General features: G+C 38.3%; 2 protein-coding genes and 2 long non-coding RNA genes across 6 annotated transcripts; 3 read left to right on the forward strand and 1 right to left on the reverse strand.

The window, feature by feature from the left end:
• Nucleotides 1-32: 32 nt before the first annotated feature.
• LOC127362185 (V-set domain-containing T-cell activation inhibitor 1-like) lies at nucleotides 33-4,911 on the forward strand. The gene is made up of 5 exons (XM_051397613.1): nucleotides 33-150; nucleotides 1,495-1,839; nucleotides 1,959-2,024; nucleotides 2,322-2,423; nucleotides 2,568-4,911. Exons 1-4 carry the CDS (start codon nucleotides 72-74, stop codon nucleotides 2,405-2,407), a joined length of 576 nt encoding a protein of 191 aa, XP_051253573.1. The 5' UTR covers nucleotides 33-71; the 3' UTR covers nucleotides 2,408-2,423; nucleotides 2,568-4,911.
• A 936-nt stretch (nucleotides 4,912-5,847) lies between these two features.
• On the reverse strand, nucleotides 5,848-9,062 carry LOC127362199 (uncharacterized). The gene is made up of 5 exons (XR_007884393.1): nucleotides 8,925-9,062; nucleotides 7,514-7,690; nucleotides 7,329-7,394; nucleotides 6,926-7,027; nucleotides 5,848-6,780 (listed from the first exon to the last, which is right to left on the reverse strand). It is a non-coding gene; the product is annotated as an uncharacterized LOC127362199 (long non-coding RNA).
• Nucleotides 9,063-9,322: 260 nt separating this feature from the next.
• On the forward strand, nucleotides 9,323-11,236 carry LOC127362202 (uncharacterized). Its single transcript, XR_007884394.1, has 3 exons — nucleotides 9,323-9,833; nucleotides 10,742-10,828; nucleotides 10,962-11,236. It is a non-coding gene; the product is annotated as an uncharacterized LOC127362202 (long non-coding RNA).
• Nucleotides 11,237-13,269: 2,033 nt separating this feature from the next.
• On the forward strand, nucleotides 13,270-18,886 carry clns1a (chloride channel, nucleotide-sensitive, 1A). 3 transcript variants are annotated; one of them, XM_051398180.1, is made up of 7 exons: nucleotides 13,275-13,748; nucleotides 14,650-14,786; nucleotides 15,330-15,467; nucleotides 15,857-15,973; nucleotides 17,293-17,466; nucleotides 17,846-17,912; nucleotides 18,463-18,886. In XM_051398180.1, coding segments are annotated over exons 1-7 (753 nt in total). In that variant the 5' UTR covers nucleotides 13,275-13,629; the 3' UTR covers nucleotides 18,464-18,886. The 3 variants fall into 3 exon arrangements, 2 of the variants coding, with proteins under 2 accessions (XP_051254139.1, XP_051254140.1); XR_007884466.1 differs by lacking the exons at nucleotides 17,846-17,912; nucleotides 18,463-18,886 and adding an exon at nucleotides 16,793-17,154 and having other exon boundaries at nucleotides 13,270-13,748; nucleotides 15,857-15,967; nucleotides 17,293-17,432; XM_051398179.1 differs by lacking the exon at nucleotides 18,463-18,886 and having other exon boundaries at nucleotides 13,274-13,748; nucleotides 17,846-17,916.
• Nucleotides 18,887-20,038: the final 1,152 nt, after the last annotated feature.

The following is a 20,038-nucleotide window of genomic DNA, read 5'->3' on the forward strand; positions in this document are numbered from 1 at the left end:
GCAGCTGAACGCCCCTTTCAGGATAGTTGAGACTGACAGATACACTTTCATTGTCTCACATTGTCCTGTTTATGAACTATACTGATCCGACAGTGGACATGATGACACCTGTGACACTTTGTGTTCTGCTGTTTGTGGGAACTGTTACCGGTGAGTTTATTCTGTTATAAGTTCTTCTTATTTTAATAAGATGTAAGATTAATGTACCTTTATTGATCCATTATTTTAATCTTTACCTGGAGAGAGTTTGGGACTAGAATGAAATGTGACGGACATTTATTGGTTTGAAACATTGGACGAGACAGACTGAAGTGTAAACTTTAATATGTGTGGGATTATTATATTATTACAGTTGGAAAGAAAGAGAAATATTATTATTAATATTCGGTCAGATGCAGTAACAACATTAACGATGTAACTGCATTTATATGGACAAAACACAAACGTGTTTAATTATCGTGATAATTAGTTATAGGTTGACAGATATTGATTAGTGTGAAAGTATTTATAAAAATGTTAAAGTGTTAAATATTGAATTATACAAGAAACAAGAAGACAAGACAAGAAACTAACAGGACAAGAGTCACTGTAGGGATTGGTCGCTCTGCAGTAACTTGGGGGGGAGCGCTCTGAGCGGGGAGAGAGGGGGATTGGTTATAGACACACACAGCACAGTGAGCACGTGATTAGGAGGGAGGGAGAGAGAGAGGGAGACGTGAGAGAGCAAGAGAACTACTACATAGACAGAGACTACACACTGGAAAGGAAGAAGTGACAGGAAACATAGTAAAGTTTGGACACATTTGAATTTACTGATAGTTCAAAGACAGAGTGTAACATTTCATATGGAGCAGCTTCCTGTCTAATTGAGTTGGGTCTTTGTTTTTGTATTTTATCATTTATTTGGTGATAAATTAATTTAAGCAACAAAAAACCTGAGGAGCCACTTTGGAGTCGAAAGAGCCAGCTCTTTTTTTATATATATATATTTTTAACTTTTATATCCTTACTCTTCTACTTGTGTGTTGCCTCAGGGAGTCGAGCAAACTAGATTTTCATTGTACGTAGAAACCACTGTGTTTCTTACTGTACATATGATAATAAACCTCTTGAATCTTGAATTAGCTCTCTGTCCCTTAGCATACAGTCAGGTCTCTGTGTCTTAGAATACATAAGAGACTTAGAAATACTGAAAACAGAGAGACCTGTAACAGAGCAGATGGAGCACTGGGGTAGATATACTGTGGGGTAGATACAGTAGCTAGACCTTTAGCTCTCTGTCTCATGCATTTTACTGTTTGTTGCTGTTGACAGGCTCCATTCTGGCTCCATCCTGCAGTATCATTTTTATTACACTTCACTGATAAACCGTTGTACAGAGTTACAATCAGATGTATCTGAATTTAAACAACTGGACTGAACGATGACAAACATTTTAAATGCTGAAAAGACGTCTGTCCCTCAGAGGCTTTCAACAGTTTAATGTTTCCACAGGAAAGTACAGCGTCACCTGCAGGAGTCAGTCAGTCAGTGCAGCAGAAGGAGATGATGTGACGCTTCAGTGTCGTCTGCATCCTCCAGTCAACTTGTCTGCTTACACATTGGATTGGAGCAGAGTCGACCTCAAGGAGCCCCGTGAAGTCCACGTATATCGAAGTAAAGGGGACGATCCTACAGCACAGATGGATCGATACAGAGACAGGACGACTCTCAACCATGAAGAGCTGAGCAGAGGAATCGTGACCCTGCTGATCTCCTCAGTACAACTGTCTGACAGCGGGCTGTACAAATGCTACATCCCAAAGCTGAAGGTTGGTTGTACCATCAAACTCACTGTCGGTAAGAGTTTAATACTTTAATTCCACATTTATTGAATGAAACTGCAGATAATGAAGAACTTTGATGTTTCTGTCATTTGAAAATGTGCCTCAAGAGTTTGTGTATCTCATTTGAAACAGTAGAAGAAGACCAACAGAGCACAACTGGACCTCCAGAGGAAGATGTGGCTGAGCCAAACAATGCCAGTAAATACATTCACTTTATTCTCTCTGAGATCTTCTGGTGTGAAAATGTGCTGCATTGATCTGAACATTCAATCTGAGCCTTTTACACAATGAACACATTTAATTCTGTTAATATTTGTCAGATATTTTGACCTCTTGGGGCCTCAACCTGTTTTTGTCCACAGGCTGAAGCTCACTGCCCTCACTGTTATACAGAGCTTTCTACTTTCTTACTGTTTGTAGTAACACAGACATTTTAAAGCTGCTTTTATTTTATTCAACGTCTTCATTTTAACATCTTCTCTGATATTCTTTCAGATGTTGGGAACAGGTTTGTGGCTCGTGCTCATATTGTTACTGCTGCTGTTGTTACTCTCTACGTTCTCGTTGTTCTGGTTCTGTGAAAGTTGGGAAAGATCCGTAAGTGAAAGTGCAAACTCAGCTTTTTATTATCAAAATATAAAGTTTTATTTTCAGGAAAGTGATGAAGGATGAAACACTCGTCTGTTGTGGTTGTTCTTTTTTTGCTTTTAAGAAAAGAAAACTTCTTTTGTTTTCTCTCAGAGAATTGTATGAAGAGGCTCAGAGGGAGGACGGAGCAAAGTCTGGAGACGGTTTCTGACGGATGTGAAAGGAGAATAATGTCAGTGTGATGTTTTTACCGGATGGTGCAGCTCTAGTGTTAGAGCCATGGAGAACAAGAGGCTTATGTTTGCATTTTATGCCTAATTTAGTTAATATCTATTTTGCTTTAACTTATAAGGATGAATCATAACTGATATTTTGTTTAATCTTAATGTAATTAATGTCTATTCAGTAGATAAGGCTTTGTTATGCTCTTATTTTGTCCTGCTACTACAAACCGATACTGCCTTAAAGCGCAGCTTATTGTAGTGAACTGTAGTAAACTAGCCATGTGGGCACCTGTCGGCATTGTGGCTTTGATACCCAGGATTTTGCTTAGCATTTTTTTTTTTGACATTGGCCTCGTTTCCTTCTTGGATTTGCTTTGGAGTTTATTGCCTTACGACAAGCACGAGTACAGAAACTTTATGTCCTGCAAGAGTGGCGAATATGTTGCCACTTCATCTAGTTTTTGGTACAATGAACTAACTTTTGTCCTTTTTATAAACAACAAAAAACAGCTTCTCCGTATAACGCCAGTTCCAACATTCACCACAAACATCCTCCAATATGATCACACAGCTGAATCAGTTTCAAAGGGAACCCTTTGACCTCTGACCTCAAGATGAATGAATGTAAACGGGTTCTACGGGTACCAACGAGTCTCCCATTGGCAGACGCTGTATGAGTCTGTTTCCAGGTGGTATAAAAGTTATTTTCAGCCTGGTGTATCTGAATATTTCTGCATACTGGGATCAATAATCAATACTGGAATTGTGTTTATTGGGAGTGACTGAGAGCTGAGTCAGCGCCTCTGATTCAACTTCAACAACTCTTCAATGTATTTTATATTTTATACTGTATTTACTTCCTGTTGCACTCGTACTGACTTCAGATCCATTAAGCCGTAGGTGATAGATATTGTGCTTTTATTTTTATTTTTAAATGTCTACTACTAAACTTCCTGTCTGTCCTTCGTTCTTTCCAAAATGAGACATTTTGATTGATTTTGTTTTTGGTTTAAAGTTCAGAAACAACGTGACGTTTTTTTTATTTTTAATGGAAAAAGTAATAATGATAAATTGGTAAAAATAAAAATAAATCAAAAACGGTCTGTTTTTTTCTTTTAAAATGACAAATGAATCACAGATTATCCGATGATTCCCAGACCAGCTACCCAACAGAACACAAAGCAATTCAAATTAGCTCCACTTTCTAATGTAATTCTGTTTATTAGTTTTAATTCTGTAAACAATTTGATAGTTTTGTGTTTTTTAATTCTTTATTTGATACAAAATACTGAAACTGCACTTATGTATCATCCATTTCTAGTGGAAACTGAAACTGACTTCACAGTGGTCACGTCAGTCCGAAGAGGGTTAGTTGTAAATTTGTGGCTTTTGCAGAAGTACATGAGTTTAAGGAATATCCCCAACAGCAGCACAGAGTGGAAACAAGAGAGTGGTAGACCGTGAATGGAGTTTGGGTTGAGAGTGTGGAGCAGAGGGCATTTTAACCTTAATATTTCACATACACTGAGCTGATCTACTGTCTAATAATGCACCGTATAAACAGCACTCTGAAAGGAACCACCTGATGCCTCAAACAACAACAACAACAACAACAACAACAGACCAACCCAACGTTGCAGGAAAGGTTCAGAGAGAGTCGGTGGTCGATATTGGCGAGTGAAGTCGTTGCGGATCTTAAACTCTGAGTTAATTTGGTCCAGAAGTGCCTTGTTGAGAAAAGAGCTTCAGCTCAAATCTTCCCTTAATTCCAGCTCTTATTGTTTAGAGGCACTTCTATCAAAAGTAAACAGAAAGTAAATCTCTGCCAGTGTTTAATTCACTGTCTGACATTAGTCTTAATGCTTCTGTCTCTCTGTTACCAACTTATTCCAGCGCTCTTGTATAAAACGCTCTTTCTTTACTCCTGTTCTCACAATATGAGCCCGACTGGAACGTGCACACGTTGTTTGTATGTCCATCAATATGCACATTGTAAACATTTCTCAGGTCCCAGAATTAATTATTTTGATATATTTATATTTAAATGTCACTATTATTTAATTGACTGGAAGTGAGACGATGCTTAATAATGAATTTTTCTGTTCAGTCTTCACTGTTAATCTGCAGATTGTGAGTCAAAATCAACAATATTTCACATTAATTTTCATATAATTGTTTGTTTGTTTATGTTGGAATCAATTGATGGATGTTTTTGTTGTTCGGTCTAGACCTGCTCTATTTGAAAAGTGTCCTCAGATAACTTCTGTTATGAATTGGCGCTATACAAATAAAATTGAATTGAATTGAATTGAATTGAATTTTGTTGTATTGTTGTTTGTGTGTGATCTTTTGTACAATGTCAGCACTATGAAACACTTTCCCTAAAGCTTTATATGAATAAATCTATATTAAATAAATCTTTATATAAACATAAAGTCTGTGTTCTCTGCTTCCTTTTTGTCCCTCCAGGGCCACCATAACTCACTGTAACAGCAGATTAAACCTCCAGTCTTATAAAACTGAACAGTTAGAAATAGTTGTGATTAGTTTTAGTTGTAAAGGTTCTTTTATAGTAGAAATAATCTGAATATTTGGCGTCTGTAACAGGTTTTAAATGATAGTTTTTATCTCAACAACTGCAGATTAAAACCCTCATTTCTGTCTATTATGTGAGTTTATTATTAAAATAAAAGTTGAAATAAAATATTAATGTAAAACATAATGAGAAGTTTTCCTTCCTTTGTAAGTTTTATTGTTTAACAACATTGAATCTTATTTAATGTGTTTTTGACAGAAAATGAGCCTCCAGGTTCAGGTGTGTTTATACCACAATCAACTGAAACCCTATTTCCATTTATTGATCTGACCTATAAAACCAACTGATTATTTAGTTCTGATAAAGTGTGTGAATACTTATTGCACCGTGTATTTTATATAAATCTAAAGATGTTTTCACTGAGACATTAAAGGGCCACACTACATGTTCCAGGGCAGTAAATACTTTTTAAAAGCATTTTTTTTGTGTGTTTACTGCATTTATCAGACAGCTGTGACTCAGATTTCATACACAGAACAACAACAGTACTTTTATATTAAAGCAATATAAAAGAAAAGAGATGTTTACAATGTACATTATGTTATGTATGAATATGGAAAAACTCAATAAACATAATGTTAAAAAAAAGAGAAGAAAATAGAAATATGTTCGGATGTTTAATGGATCTGAAGTCAGTACGAGTGCAACAGGAAGTAAATACAGTATAAAATATAAAATACATTGAAGAGTTGTTGAAGTTGAATCAGAGACGCTGACTCAGCTCTCAGTCACTCACAATAAACACAATTCCAGTATTGATTATTGATCCCAGTATGCAGAAATATTCAGATACACCAGGCTGAAAATAACTTTTATACCACCTGGAAACAGACTCATACAGCGTCTGCCAATGGGAGACTCGTTGGTACCCGTAGAACCCGTTTACATTCATTCATCTTGAGGTCAGAGGTCAAAGGGTTCCCTTTGAAACTGATTCAGCTGTGTGATCATATTGGAGGATGTTTGTGGTGAATGTTGGAACTGGCGTTATACAGAGAAGCTGTTTTTTGTTGTTTATAAAAAGGACAAAAGTTAGTTCAGTGAACCAAAAACTAGACGAAGTGGCAACCTATTCGCCACTCTTGCAGGACATAAAGTTTCTGTACTCGTGCTTGTCGTAAGGCAATAAACTCCAAAGCAAATCCAAGAAGGAAACGAGGCCGATGTAAAAAAAAAAATGCTAAGCAAAATCCTGGGTATCAAAGTCACAATGCCGACAGGTGCCCACATGGCTTTAAGGCAGTATCGGTTTGTAGTAGCAGGACAAAATAAGAGCATAACAAAGCCTTATCTACTGAATAGACATTAATTACATTAAGATTAAACAAAATATCAGTTATGATTCATCCTTATAAGTTAAAGCAAAATAGATATTAACTAATTAGGCACAAAATGCAAACATAAGCCTCATGTTCTCCATGGCTCTAACACTAGAGCTGCACCATCCGGTAAAAACATCACACTGACATTATTCTCCTTTCACATCCGTCAGAAACCGTCTCCAGACTTTGCTCCGTCCTCCCTCTGAGCCTCTTCATACAATTCTCTGAGAGAAAACAAAAAGAAGTTTTCTTTTCTTAAAAGCAAAAAAAGAACAACGACAACAGACGAGTGTTTCATCCTTCATCACTTTCCTGAAAATAAAACTTTATATTTTGATCATAAAAAGCTGAGTTTGCACTTTCACTTACGGATCTTTCCCAACTTTCACAGAACCAGAACAACGAGAACGTAGAGAGTAACAACAGCAGCAGTAATGATACAAGCACGAGCCGCAAACCTGTTCCCAACATCTGAAAGAATATCAGAGAAGATGTTAAAATGAAGACGTTGAATAAAATAAAAGCAGCTTTAAAATGTCTGTGTTACTACAAACAGTAAGAAAGTAGAAAGCTCTGTATAACAGTGAGGGCAGTGAGCTTCAGCCTGTGGACAAAAACAGGTTGAGGCCCAAAGAGGTCAGAATATCTGACAAATATTAACAGAATTAAATGTGTTCATTGTGTAAAAAGGCTCAGATTGAATGTTCAGATCAATGCAGCACATTTTCACACAGTCAGAAGATCTCAGAGAGAATAAAGTGAATGTATTTACTGGCATTGTTTGGCTCAGTCACGTCTTCCTCTGGAGGTCCAGTTGTGGTCTGTTGGTCTTCTTCTACTGTTTCAAATGAGATACACAAACTCTTGAGGCACATTTTCAAATGACAGAAACATCAAAGTTCTTCATTATCTGCAGTTTCATTCAATAAATGTGGAATTAAAGTATTAAACTCTTACCGACAGTGAGTTTGATGGTACAACCAACCTTCAGCTTTGGGATGTAGCATTTGTACAGCCCGCTGTCAGACAGTTGTACTGAGGAGATCAGCAGGGTCACGATTCCTCTGCTCAGCTCTTCATGGTTGAGAGTCGTCCTGTCTCTGTATCGATCCATCTGTGCTGTAGGATCGTCCCCTTAAAATGTTTGTCATCGTTCAGTCCAGTTGTTTAAATTCAGATACATCATGATTGTAACTCTGTACAACGGTTTATCAGTGAAGTGTAATAAAAATGATACTGCAGGATGGAGCCAGAATGGAGCCTGTCAACAGCAACAAACAGTAAAATGCATGAGACAGAGAGCTAAAGGTCTAGCTACTGTATCTACCCCACAGTATATCTACCCCAGTGCTCCATCTGCTCTGTTACAGGTCACTCTGTTTTCAGTATTTCCAATTCTCTTATGTATTCTAAGACACAGAGACCTGACTGTATGCTAAGGGACAGAGAGCTAATTCAAGATTCAAGAGGTTTATTATCATATGTACAGTAAGAAACACAGTGGTTTCTACGTACAATGAAAATCGTACTTTGCTCGACTCCCTGAGGCAACACACAAGTAGAAGAGTAAGGATATAAAATTTAAAATATATAAAAAAAGAGCTGGCTCTTTCGACTCCAAAGTGGCTCCTCAGGTTTTTTGTTGCTTAAATTAATTTATCACCAAATAAATGATAAAATATAAAAACAAAGACCCAACTCAATTAGACAAAAAGCTGCTCCATATGAAATGTTACACTCTGTCTTTGAACTATCAGTAAATTCAAATGTGTCCAAACTTTACAATGTTTCCTGTCACTTCTTCCTTTCCAGTGTGTAGTCTCTGTCTTCTCTTGCTCTCTCACGTCTCCCTCCCCCCTCCCTCCCTCCTGTTCACGGGCTCACTGTGCTTTGACATCTATAACCCCTCCCCTTCTCTCACTGCACAGAGCCTTTCACCCATTCCTACAGTGAATCTTGTTTCTTGTCTGCAGCCAATATAATTCAATATTTAACACTTTAACATTTTTATAAATACTTTCACACTAATCAATATCTGTCAACCTATAACTAATTATCACGATAATTAAACACGTTTGTGTTTTGTCCATATAAATGCAGTTACATCGTTAATGTTGTAACTGCACCTGACCGAATATTAATAATAATATTTCTCTTTCTTTCCAACTGTAATAATATAATAATCCCACACATATTAAAGTTTACACTTCAGTCTGTCTCGTCCAATGTTTCAAACCAATAAATGTCCGTCACATTTCATTCTAGTCCCAAACTCTCTCCAGGTAAAGATTAAAATAATGGATCAATAAAGGTACATTAATCTTACATCTTATTAAAATCAGAAGAACTTATAACAGAATAAACTCACCGGTAACAGTTCCCACAAACAGCAGAACACAAAGTGTCACAGGTGTCATCATGTCCACTGTCGGATCAGTATAGTTCATAAACAGGACAATGTGAGACAATGAAAGTGTATCTGTCACTGTCAACTCTCTTGAAAGTGCCTTCAGTTGCGTTTAAGTACCATCAGACAAACGGACAGGAGAAACACACCGTCCGCTGGAATCGTAGGACTGTTGCTATTGTTGACAAAGACTGAAATAAATATATATTAATTACTTAGTGAACATTATTTTGTGTAATCTATTACTAATTGGCGTCTCGTCGTCCAGATTGTTTACGTTTTTTCGCTACGTAACATCTGGTTTGAAATACCGTAACGGACAACACTTAATGTACTTTAACCCGATTGCACCTGAATGCAACATCGAGGACGAGGACGAGGACGAGCAGACAGAGAGAAAGAGGAAGAGCAGAGAGAGAGGGAGGGAGAGAGAGGAAGAGACAGATAGAGAAGGAGACAGGACGAGGACGAGCAGACAGAGAGGGAGTGGACGAGCGGAAGAGAGAGGGAGAGAGAGAGACAGAGAGACAGACAAACAGACAGACAGACAGACAGACAGGTGCACAGCAACAACTCCACTAATAGTAGTGACTGATGATGATGAACATGACAACAGCAACGATGGGGACAATGAGCAGCAGTGACGGTCCTTCCTACAGGCGACATACATAAAATTATAATGTCTTAATAATTTTTTCAACAGACATAAAACATAAATTAAACTCAAGTAAAAGAATTGACTGTGACGTGACCGGTGTGTCGACGGGTTACTATGGTTACTGTAGTTACTATGGTTACTATGGTTACAGCTACAGTCCATCTTTGGAAAGCGCAGAAAAGAAGAGCAGGAGAAAGGTGTAAAAGAGGAAGGTTCCTAATGTTGATTATATATTTATTTATTATATATTTATTAAATTCACCGAAACATTCAGGATATTTGGCCTGGGTTGGCCTGGGTTGGCCTTGGTTGGCCTTGGTTGGCCTGGGTTGGCCTGGGTTGGCCTTGGTTGGCCTGGGTTGGCCTGGGTTGGCCTTGGCCTGGGTTGGCCTGGGTTGGCCTGGGTTGGCCTGGGTTGGCCTGGGTTGGTCTGGGTTGGCCTGGGTTGGAGAAAAACACAGTACAAGTTGATGCTTGCTACAGTATATAGCACTTTGTGTGCTATGAAATTAAAACTGAGTGGATGTGAAGAGTCTATTATTACTGTCCATATAGCAACATTAGATTAGATTCAGTTTTGGATTAGTTTTTACTTTACTGTCAAGTTCAAGTCCCGTGAAATACAGTTTTACATCCAACCAGAGTGCAAACTAGTAAAGTGCTGAGTGAGTCAGTGCCTCATGTGCAGATGAGGATATCAACATGTGGACTTTATAGACAGAGGTGATAAAGATGAGCATATGTTATATACTGATGAACAGAGATAAGTATAAGTTACATACTGATGGAATATTGTATCAAACAAGTTGAGCATAATAATAATAATAAATGATATATACAGGTAGAGTATGTTTATGCAGAGAGGTGTGCACATAGAGCTGTGAGCAGATGGGACTGAGGCTGTGTCCTGTATCACTCACTACTCCCTATATAGTCCACTGTGTGGGACTCTATGTAGTGACTAGTAGGGAATGAGTGAGTGATTTCAGACACAGCCTAAGTGAATTTATATTAAAAGGTCAAAATTAAAATGCTTAGCAACTTAATAATAATATCATTTGAAACAATGGAAATTATTTTCTCCATGTTGATAATACTCTTGTTTGTTTTATCATTTTAGATTCACTATTAAAATATTTGGGACCACCTGCAGCTGAATCATCAGACCAGGAACAGCCATGCACCTCAGCTGCTCCGGTTTCCTCAGGTGAGTTTAATGTGTCAGTGAATGTTTGTGAAGATAAAAATGTATTGACTTACTTAATGCCAATATGTTGTGCCATGTCTCATCCAGTCAATGTATTTGCTCCTGTGTGTTCTCTCTATGTTTATGGACCTAGAGCCACCAGAAGAGACACAACAACAGCATGCTGCTCTTCCTGCCAACCTCACATCACATTTTACATTATCTAATGCACACAATGTTTTATTGTTAGTTTAATTTTTTGTTTTGGTTCTTTAGTGTGCACTTTCTGCTCTCAGATGTTGCACTACTGTTAAAAATATGTTTAAAAGTTATTTTTTATATATTTATTATTGAACAGGTTTATTCTTTTGCACATATTGTTATATTGTTTGTATTATCATTGTTTAAATAAATGTGCAATTCTTTGGACATGAGTTATTTTCTCGTGGGGATGGGGCGCCATCAGTAAAGCTCGCCTAGGGCCCCAAATGGTCTAGGACCGCCCCTGATGAGCAGTGACAACAGCAACAACAGTAACCGTAGCTATAATAATACTTATAATAATAATAATAATAATAATAATAATAACAATGATATCAGTGATATTAGCAATGGCAGTCAAGCAGGACCATGGTCTGATCCAGCCCTAACTATAAGCTTTATCAAAGAGGAATGTCTTAAGCCTACTCTTGAATGTGGTGAGGGTGTCTGCCTCCAGAACCACAACTGGAAGCTGGTTCCACAGGAGAGGAGCTTGGTAACTGAAGGCTCTGGCTCCTGTTCTACTTTTAGAGACTATAGGAACCACAAGTAGCCCAGCATTCAGAGAACGTAGTGTTCTAGAGGGGTAATTGAACAAGTGGACATTAAGTTCACCTGTAAAGGTTAAAGTGCATTTTAGGTGCATTCTGAAATTTCAGTTCAAGTTAGGGATAACTTGAACCTGAATAACAACATAACAACATAATAATAAACACAATTCCAGTATTGATTATTGATCCATGCAGAAATATTCAGATACACCAGGCTGAAAATAACTTTTATACCACCTGGAAACAGACTGTCTGCCAATGGGAGACTCCTTGGTGTTAATCAGCTGATGCCTTTTGACAGGTCATTACCGTAAATATTGGAGAAAAGGACTAGAGAAGTTTGGACTGTATTTTCTGACTAATGTTACCTTAAATATTGTATAAAAGGCCCAGAAGTTTTATGTACTTGTTTGAGGCTTATCTTTCAACAAATAGGTGACAACTTATAACGTTTTCGGCACGTTTTAATTAAATTCTCTGCGTTGTAAAAACCATCATTTTATTTTACTTTATTTTTAATTTTTTAATTTTTTTCTAAGGAAAAGGGAAAAGTTTTAGTTTATTTCTTTTAACTACTGAACTAAGAAAGAACCTTTTTGGCTTCTATTATTATCATCATTATTAAGCTACTCTGCTCTTTTTGTTTGACATGTTTAGTTGCAGTAACCATTCAGTTGGGGGTGTTGTTATGTGATCTGTTTGACTGCATTGTTTGTGGACATCCTTTGTGGTTTACTGGTGAAGCTGCTCCTCAGTTATGTGGATCAGCGTTAAGTCCTACAAGAGTTACAGTTGGAGGGAGATGAAGGAGGAAGGGTTCAGGGGTTCGCATTGTTGTGGGAGGATGTTGTTTAAGTCTCCCCAGTTATGTGTATATGTATGTTTGTTTTGTTGTAGTTTTATTTTATTTTATTTATTTTTACAGCAGCAGCCTTTTATTCTTTTCTTTTGTATAGATATGTATGTATCATAACATTTCAGGTATAAGAGGCTTTTTTGTAGGTCTTGACATGATACATGTTTTTTTATCCCCCCCGGGATCAATAAAGTATTTCTGTGATTGTGATTTTTAATAACAGACAGAGGTGCAGTTACAGGTTTCATCCACCGGAGGGCAGTGTACACATTGTTCTACAGTATAAGTATAATGCCATTCAAAATAAAAGTTTCAAACTACAAACGTAAACACGACTCGAAGCAGCTTTTAAATCCGTTTTTTGTTTTGCTTTAGTGAAACTTTAAAATACGAAAACCAGAACTTAAAACATACAAAATAATGAGGTAATTTAATATTTTAAGGGAAAAACATTTAATTTAATCAGATGTATATAGTATTTATTTCTATTAAAAATCTGTACTACATTAAAGAAATGACATAAAGCTTGTATAGTCCAATTTGTGGGCTGTTTTCAGATCAGTTCATTGCCGAAGCTTAAACCTTAATCAAATGTATTATTATTATTATTAATAATAATAATAATAATAATAATAATAATAATATAGAATCCTTTCCGGTGATAACATTCAAAATAAAATGCTCAAATTACGCAGGGCTGTTGAGACGCATTGTGGCTTCACGTTACGTCAACACGGACGTTTACGCACAAACGGAAGTGACGCTCACGTCGTTGGTTTCTTTTGGTGGGAGTTATCTTGCCGCGATATTTCATCTTCGAAGAGTCGACAATGAGGAGTACCGTTGGTCAGCGTCACTAGCTTCAACAACACCGTAAATAATCGGTGCGTTTTCACTCCGCACCGCCGGTTTCAACTCTCGGAGCGGCTCCACCCGGTTCTGTTCATCCCGGAGAAGAAGCGCGACAGTTTATAGCTGTTTATCCGCCTCCAGCTGTCGAGCGTTCATCCACCGAGAAGTTATCCCGGGTTAAATTAGCTAGCTTCGTGGCACGCAATAGGTCACGCAGCTTCTTGTTGACAGCCGAGTCTGGTGTCTTTCCTCTCCCGCCGCCTCATCCAGCGGGTCCGCAGACTTTAACGGTTACACGGACGATGGTTTTACTGAAAAACCTCCGTCCTCCCACCGAGGGAGTGCGACATGAGCAAGCCGAGACCACGGCGGTGATGGACGGCCAGAAGGTGGGCTGCGGCACGCTGTACGTCGCGGAAACGTAAGTGATGAACATGGCGCTTGTTTTTCTCTTTAAACCACCGCCTCAGGTACAGGTTAGTGTTTTATTGGCGTTTATTACAGATATTCTGTTAAATTATGAAGATTTATTGTATATAAATGTTATAAACGACATGCTACATAAAACTGCCACTCCGCGTGCGGACCACTTCCGGAGTAGTCCCTTTCAAAATAATAATAATAATAATAATAATAATAAAATAATAATAATAATAAAATAATTTATTACCGAGAAAGTCAAATTAGAGTCAGTATTTTAACTGTCACATAAATGTAGTCGTGACTTTCCTGGTCCGTGTGCCTTTAGAGATATTAGTTGGTTTTTATAATGTAAATAGAGTTAGTCAGTTAAAACGGAAACTATTAATCAATTATCCTATTAATCAATTGTTAGAAAATTTAACAGATTTTTGACGGTTGATTGGTGGTTTCAGTTTGGGCTTCACAATGAATTATATATTATATATCAAAATTGCAATATGGCCAATAACAATATGCACAATCACAGAAGCAGATATTTTTTTTAAATAAAGATAAATTGTGTGACAGTGAAGTATTGTAGTGCTGCAGAGATACTCCGGCCTACAAACAGTCCTCCAAGTTTAACACACATCTGTTTGACACAGACCCCACCAAAAAATACACATAATCATAATTTTTATGTTTTTTTTGTGATTAAATAAAAAAATAAAATTCAGATTCAAAAATGATTCCCACACTAATCCTGAATCGTATCACAATCACAATATCTGCCACAATAATCACAATAGCTCTTGTTTCAGTGTTGTTTACAAAGTAAGAAATGCCAAAGGTTTACATTCATGTCAGGGCCCCTTCCACCGAACCAACAACTGTTGCTTTGTGTGTTTTCTCGTCCTCAGGCGCCTGTCGTGGTTCGATGGCTCGGGGATGGGTTTCTCTCTGGAGTATCCCACCATCGGCCTGCACGCCATCTCCAGAGACGTCAGTGCTTACCCGCAGGAACACCTGTACGTCATGGTCAACGGCAAACTGGGGGGTGAGTGACGCAGAGCATAAATGTATTTGTTTTTAAAGATTATATATATATATATTCACTGCCACTAAAGGTCGCACCACAGCACCAGTAACTCAGACCAACACAATGTGCGCTACGGCTGACCAGACTCCATTGACAAAACCCATAATTTTAGAAAGCAGATAATCGTAAAACACACTCTAAAGTGGACAGAAATGAAATAAAACTCACAGAAACAGTCTTTGTTAGTCTTTCCACTGTTCCAACAATCACCAACGCTGGTTTGGTTAAAATAGGTTTGGAGTTAGACATGAAAGGATCTGCCAAATGGGCTGCAGTGGCTGGCGTGTAACATTAGCTAGTCCTTGGAGACAGATACAACCGTGAATGCACGTCCACTAAAAGACTCAGATTGTTATTCGAAGTGTCAACTGCGACAACATGGGACACACTGGACACTGTTACATGATCCAAGGTGTGGCATAATGATTTACGTAAAACCTGGAGGGAAGCTGCAACGTTTCTAAGTCTCTGTGTGTGGTTGTGTGTGTGGTATTTTTTCAGGTGAGAATGAGGCAGAAATGGCAGAGAAAGGAGCTGATGATGAAGACGATGCCAGCAGTAACAGCAGCAGCGGTGATGATGATGATGAAGAAGGAGCGATCACAGAGATTCGATTTGTGCCCAGCGACAAGGCGGCATGTGAGTGACCACACTGAGGACGAAGGGCAGGCTCATGCATTGACTTTATTATATATCTGACTGAAGTATGTTGTTTTTTAAAAATTTTTTACTGTCAGTTAAATGACCATTAGTGATCAGACAGATCTTAAATCCCATTAACCACATTGTAAAAACCACTGGTCCTAAGGTACAAACCAAGATCAGTGTTAAAGTTAATGTCTAAACAGTTTGTTGTTCAGCAACTAGAACCGGAGACTGTGCTGTAGAGCTTAGTGTTTCCTTTTTTTTTAATATGAAATATCTGCAGTGTTTCTCTTACAACTGTGTGTGTGTGTGTGTGTGTGTGTGTGTGTGTGTGTGTGTGTGTGTGTGTGTGTGTGTGTGTGTGTGTTTGGTGTGTAATGTAGTGGAGACCATGTTCTCAGCGATGTGTGAGTGCCAGGCGCTGCACCCCGACCCAGAGGACGATGACTCAGACAACGACTTCGAAGGAGAAGAGTACGACGTGGAGGAGGCCGGTGAGGGTGCACACACACACACACACACACACACACACAACACACACACACACACACACACACACACACACACACACACACAATTTTCCAGTGTGTACAATACAGTTCTGGTATCAAGGAGCTCTCAACTTTGACATAAACAGCTTGTTGGTCCAAAATAAATGTTCAATATAAAAAACACCACCAAAAGTAGAAAAGTGGGAATAAGACGGATAAATAAGAGTCTGAAATCCAATTATCAGAATTTTAGACCTTAAAATAACTTAAATATTATTTTCATGAGTCATAAAAATCTATTGGATGAATGAATTTAAAGTTACTGTATAAAGTTGCATTTTTAGTCCCGCTTTTAAAATAGTTTTTAGGAATTGATCAACGCTTCTGAAATAACTGCAAAATGATTTTCCTTCATACTTTTTTGCCAGCATGCACGCCCGCCGATAGGGGGGGACAAACGGGTCTGTTGTCCTGGAACTAGAGCTGGGCCCTCATTAAATTTTGGAATAATTAAAAAAAAATAAATAGGCCTATTTGTTGAAAAATTGTAATATTTGAGTTACATAAAAGCCACTGATCAATCAAAATTTGATGCATTGTCGTTGATTTGAAATGATCCGGTCAGCACAAGTCCGGTGCTCAGAAAAGGAAAGAAAAGAGAAGAAGGAAATAGAGGCATTAGAGATTTTCTAAACAAATATTTAAAAAAAGGTGGCGACGGTGAAGCTGGAACTGGTAAAGTCAACGTAGAGCAAGGTAAGAAACAGACCAGCTCTAATGTTAACGTCCATCAGCTTAAAGACTGACACAACACGTTATCTCCGACAGAAACAGTTGAGTTTGGTAGCTCCGTCAGAGAGGATGAGACAGAGAGGAGAGAGATCCAGCTGCAGGCAGGTGACGGAGAAAGTGTTGCGGGAGGGGCCCGCTGCCCCGCAACGGAGGGACAGAGTCAGTCTACCGGTGAGAGAGAAAAGAGAGAGGTCACAGCAGGATGGATCAGAGACTGATCTGACTGGGAAAAAATCAATAGGGACTGGATAGTATATAGCAGCTCAAAGAAGGCCTTATTTTGCCTACCATTATTATAGGGAAAAGGAGAGATCTGAGATATAAATCATTGACTTTCTTTTATTTTCTCCTTCTGTCTCTGTTGGTCCATCGCTCTCCCTGGTTGGCTGCAGAGGCAGGTAAGACCTAAACACCTTGTACTGGTGTACTGCACCTAAAAAACAAAAGTGCCGAGATTCAACTCGTTACTTGGTTAATATGCTACTTCTAAATGCTAAACATTGTTAAAGTCACCATGTCTCTCTTCCACCACCCAGAGCACGGCCACGCTGACATCCCATCCTTCTACACCTGCGATGAAGGTCTGTCGGCGCTCACGCAGGAGGGCCAGGCCACGCTGGAGAGGCTGGAGGGGATGTTAGCCCAGTCCGTCGCTCAACAGTACCACATGGCCGGGGTCCGAACCGGAGAAACCAACGCCGAATTTGAAGGTTTGAGCCACACACACACACACACACACACACACACACACACACACACACGCACACGCACACACACGCACTGCTGCCACACATTAAAAACTTTAGGCAGCTTTGTTGCTGTTAAACCAGATGTCAGTTCAAAGTGGAGCAAACCCTGGATCAGGACTAATATTGTGTTTTATATATTTGAAGCACGGGACAAAACCAAAATGAAATGTTCCCTCATCCATATTATTTTTCTATATCTATATATAGATATAGATATATATCTATATGCTCTGTTAAACAAACCTGCAGTGAAAATCCTCCTTTGACTAGATTTTATTTCTGGGCTGCTGTTGAGACTTTAGGTCTGAGTTGGACTGAGTGTGTTTGATGTTGTTGACAGATGGTATGGAGGTGGATGCAGCAGCGATGGAGGCCGGTCAGTTTGAGGATGCAGACGTCGACCACTGGTAACAACAACAGTGAAACTTAAAGGACCAGTGTGTAGAAAAAACAGCTGAATCCTAAAATGAATGTTACAATGAAGGAATACACAGCTGCTGAGGACTTGGAAGCCCCAGTCTGCTCATCTATTGAAAATGTGTAGAATTATTTTCCCATTGTATTTGATACGAGAAGAAAGGTCCCCACTGAAAACAAAAGACAGCGTATATTTTAAACAGCATTAAATTGTTAGAAAATAATTAAATTGGATTATTTTAGGCAATATTGCTGGTGTAGTTCTCATTTTCAGGTGATTATGCACTAATGAAAACATACCTATGAATATTATATTCCATTTTTGCCAGTAGAGCTTAGATTAGGCTAGCTAAATCACCTTTTAAATCTCCCTGAAAAACACACTTTTATAATCTTTCTTTTTGGCACATACTGCTATGTATTATGTTTGTTTCCTGTGTTATGTTTATTATTATAATTATTATTATTACTAGAAGAATGGGGGAGGTCATTGTTGCATGCGGTCTTGTTCACTCGTGTGTAATGTGACTCTTTCTGTAGATGGAAGTCATTTCAGCAGCCAATCAAAGCTCCAGTGTTGCATCGTGGGGATGGAGAAGAGGACATCAGCACTTCTTTAAGGCTCTCAGCTCTTACTCGTACTCTCTTCCTGTTCTCACACAAACCTTTGCCAATGTACTTACAGTCATCTCGGTAGTCTTTTGTAGCTTCCTGCGTTTTCTCTTTGTGCGTTGCTTTGTAGGTTTTCTGCTCGTCCTTCATCTTTTGAACATGCTGCGTTCAGCCAGCTCAGCTACTGTAGACTATTGAGATGCAGCCCCAGATCCTGTTGTTGACTGTAAAAACAAAACACGGAGTTTATGTTTATGTTTTGTACCTAACGACCAATTTAATATCTGATTTTTCCTTCTGAGGAGAGTTATTGTCTTTGTATGAAATTGTCAATAAATGCATAGTTTTTGTATGAGTGTTTTTTATTTGCCTGATTAATTGTTATTGGACCATGGTTTAAAAGCTTTAACAGCACATTTACTGCTGCTGTTTTCATCAAATAAGCTCTGATAAACTGATTTTAGCTGAAATATAAATCATTTTACTGACAATTTGTATTTCCCCTGAGATGTCTTTGAGTTTTATAGTATAAATATGTTCTCTTGCTGATGTTCAAGTGTAATGTGAAAAACTGTCACCTTTGTGGTTTTTAAAAATATGTAAATAAATATTGTACTGATAATAGTCTTACAGAGACCCAAAGAGAACAAGGGACAGTGAAGAAAAAAGTGGCATGAAGTGTACCGTATAGTCTAAATTATGTGACAATGCATAATTTTCAGTCAAATCACATCAAAATGTTGCACCTATGGCTCTAGTATAAACTCATACACACATTTATATATAAACCAGAACAATCTAATATATCTCTGTATAATATGACCTCCTCTTTCTGTCAGCTGCTCTGTGTCTGCAGTGAATTTACTGGTTTTCACACACAAGCTCAGTCCAGTTGGAAGAGTTAAAGCTGTGACTTATTTATTCAGACAAGTTCAGTGTATTCACCGTGTGTAGCTCTCCTGTAGAATGAAAAGACACTCTACTCAGGGAGGACAGAAAGACACCAGAGTTACAGGTAATGGAAAGACATTTTATCTCACTCACTGCTGAAAGTACAGAACACTTAAAAACCAGTTTCATGACTGAAGGCTCTATATTGCAGGAAATGGCACTTTCAGCTGTGAATGAATGAAATCTTCCTGCCATACCTCCCCTAAGGGGGGAGTCCCCTTATGCTTGTCACTAATCCTGCACCCCCACTTTAACTATAACTAGGCGCCCATGTAAAGCACTACACTGTTTGTACATGGATATTAAAGACATCTTCTTTCTCAGAGCTCAATATCTGAAGACTAACTGATTACAGCTGTCACACCATTTCCTGAACATTTTATCTTCCTCATCTATAATCTGAGCGAACTGTTGAGTAACTACAAATATAATAAAAACGCTTCCATACTTTATTCTTTAAGTCCTCAAAAAGAAATCCTACCTCCAAGAGTAGGCTATATACAACAGAAAGAAGGAGTATGCACGCACATCCAAACTAAAAGAGGCTGAGCCG

This window comes from Dicentrarchus labrax, unplaced genomic scaffold, assembly GCF_905237075.1.
Source record: "Dicentrarchus labrax unplaced genomic scaffold, dlabrax2021, whole genome shotgun sequence".
NCBI classification, from domain to species: domain Eukaryota; kingdom Metazoa; phylum Chordata; class Actinopteri; family Moronidae; genus Dicentrarchus; species Dicentrarchus labrax.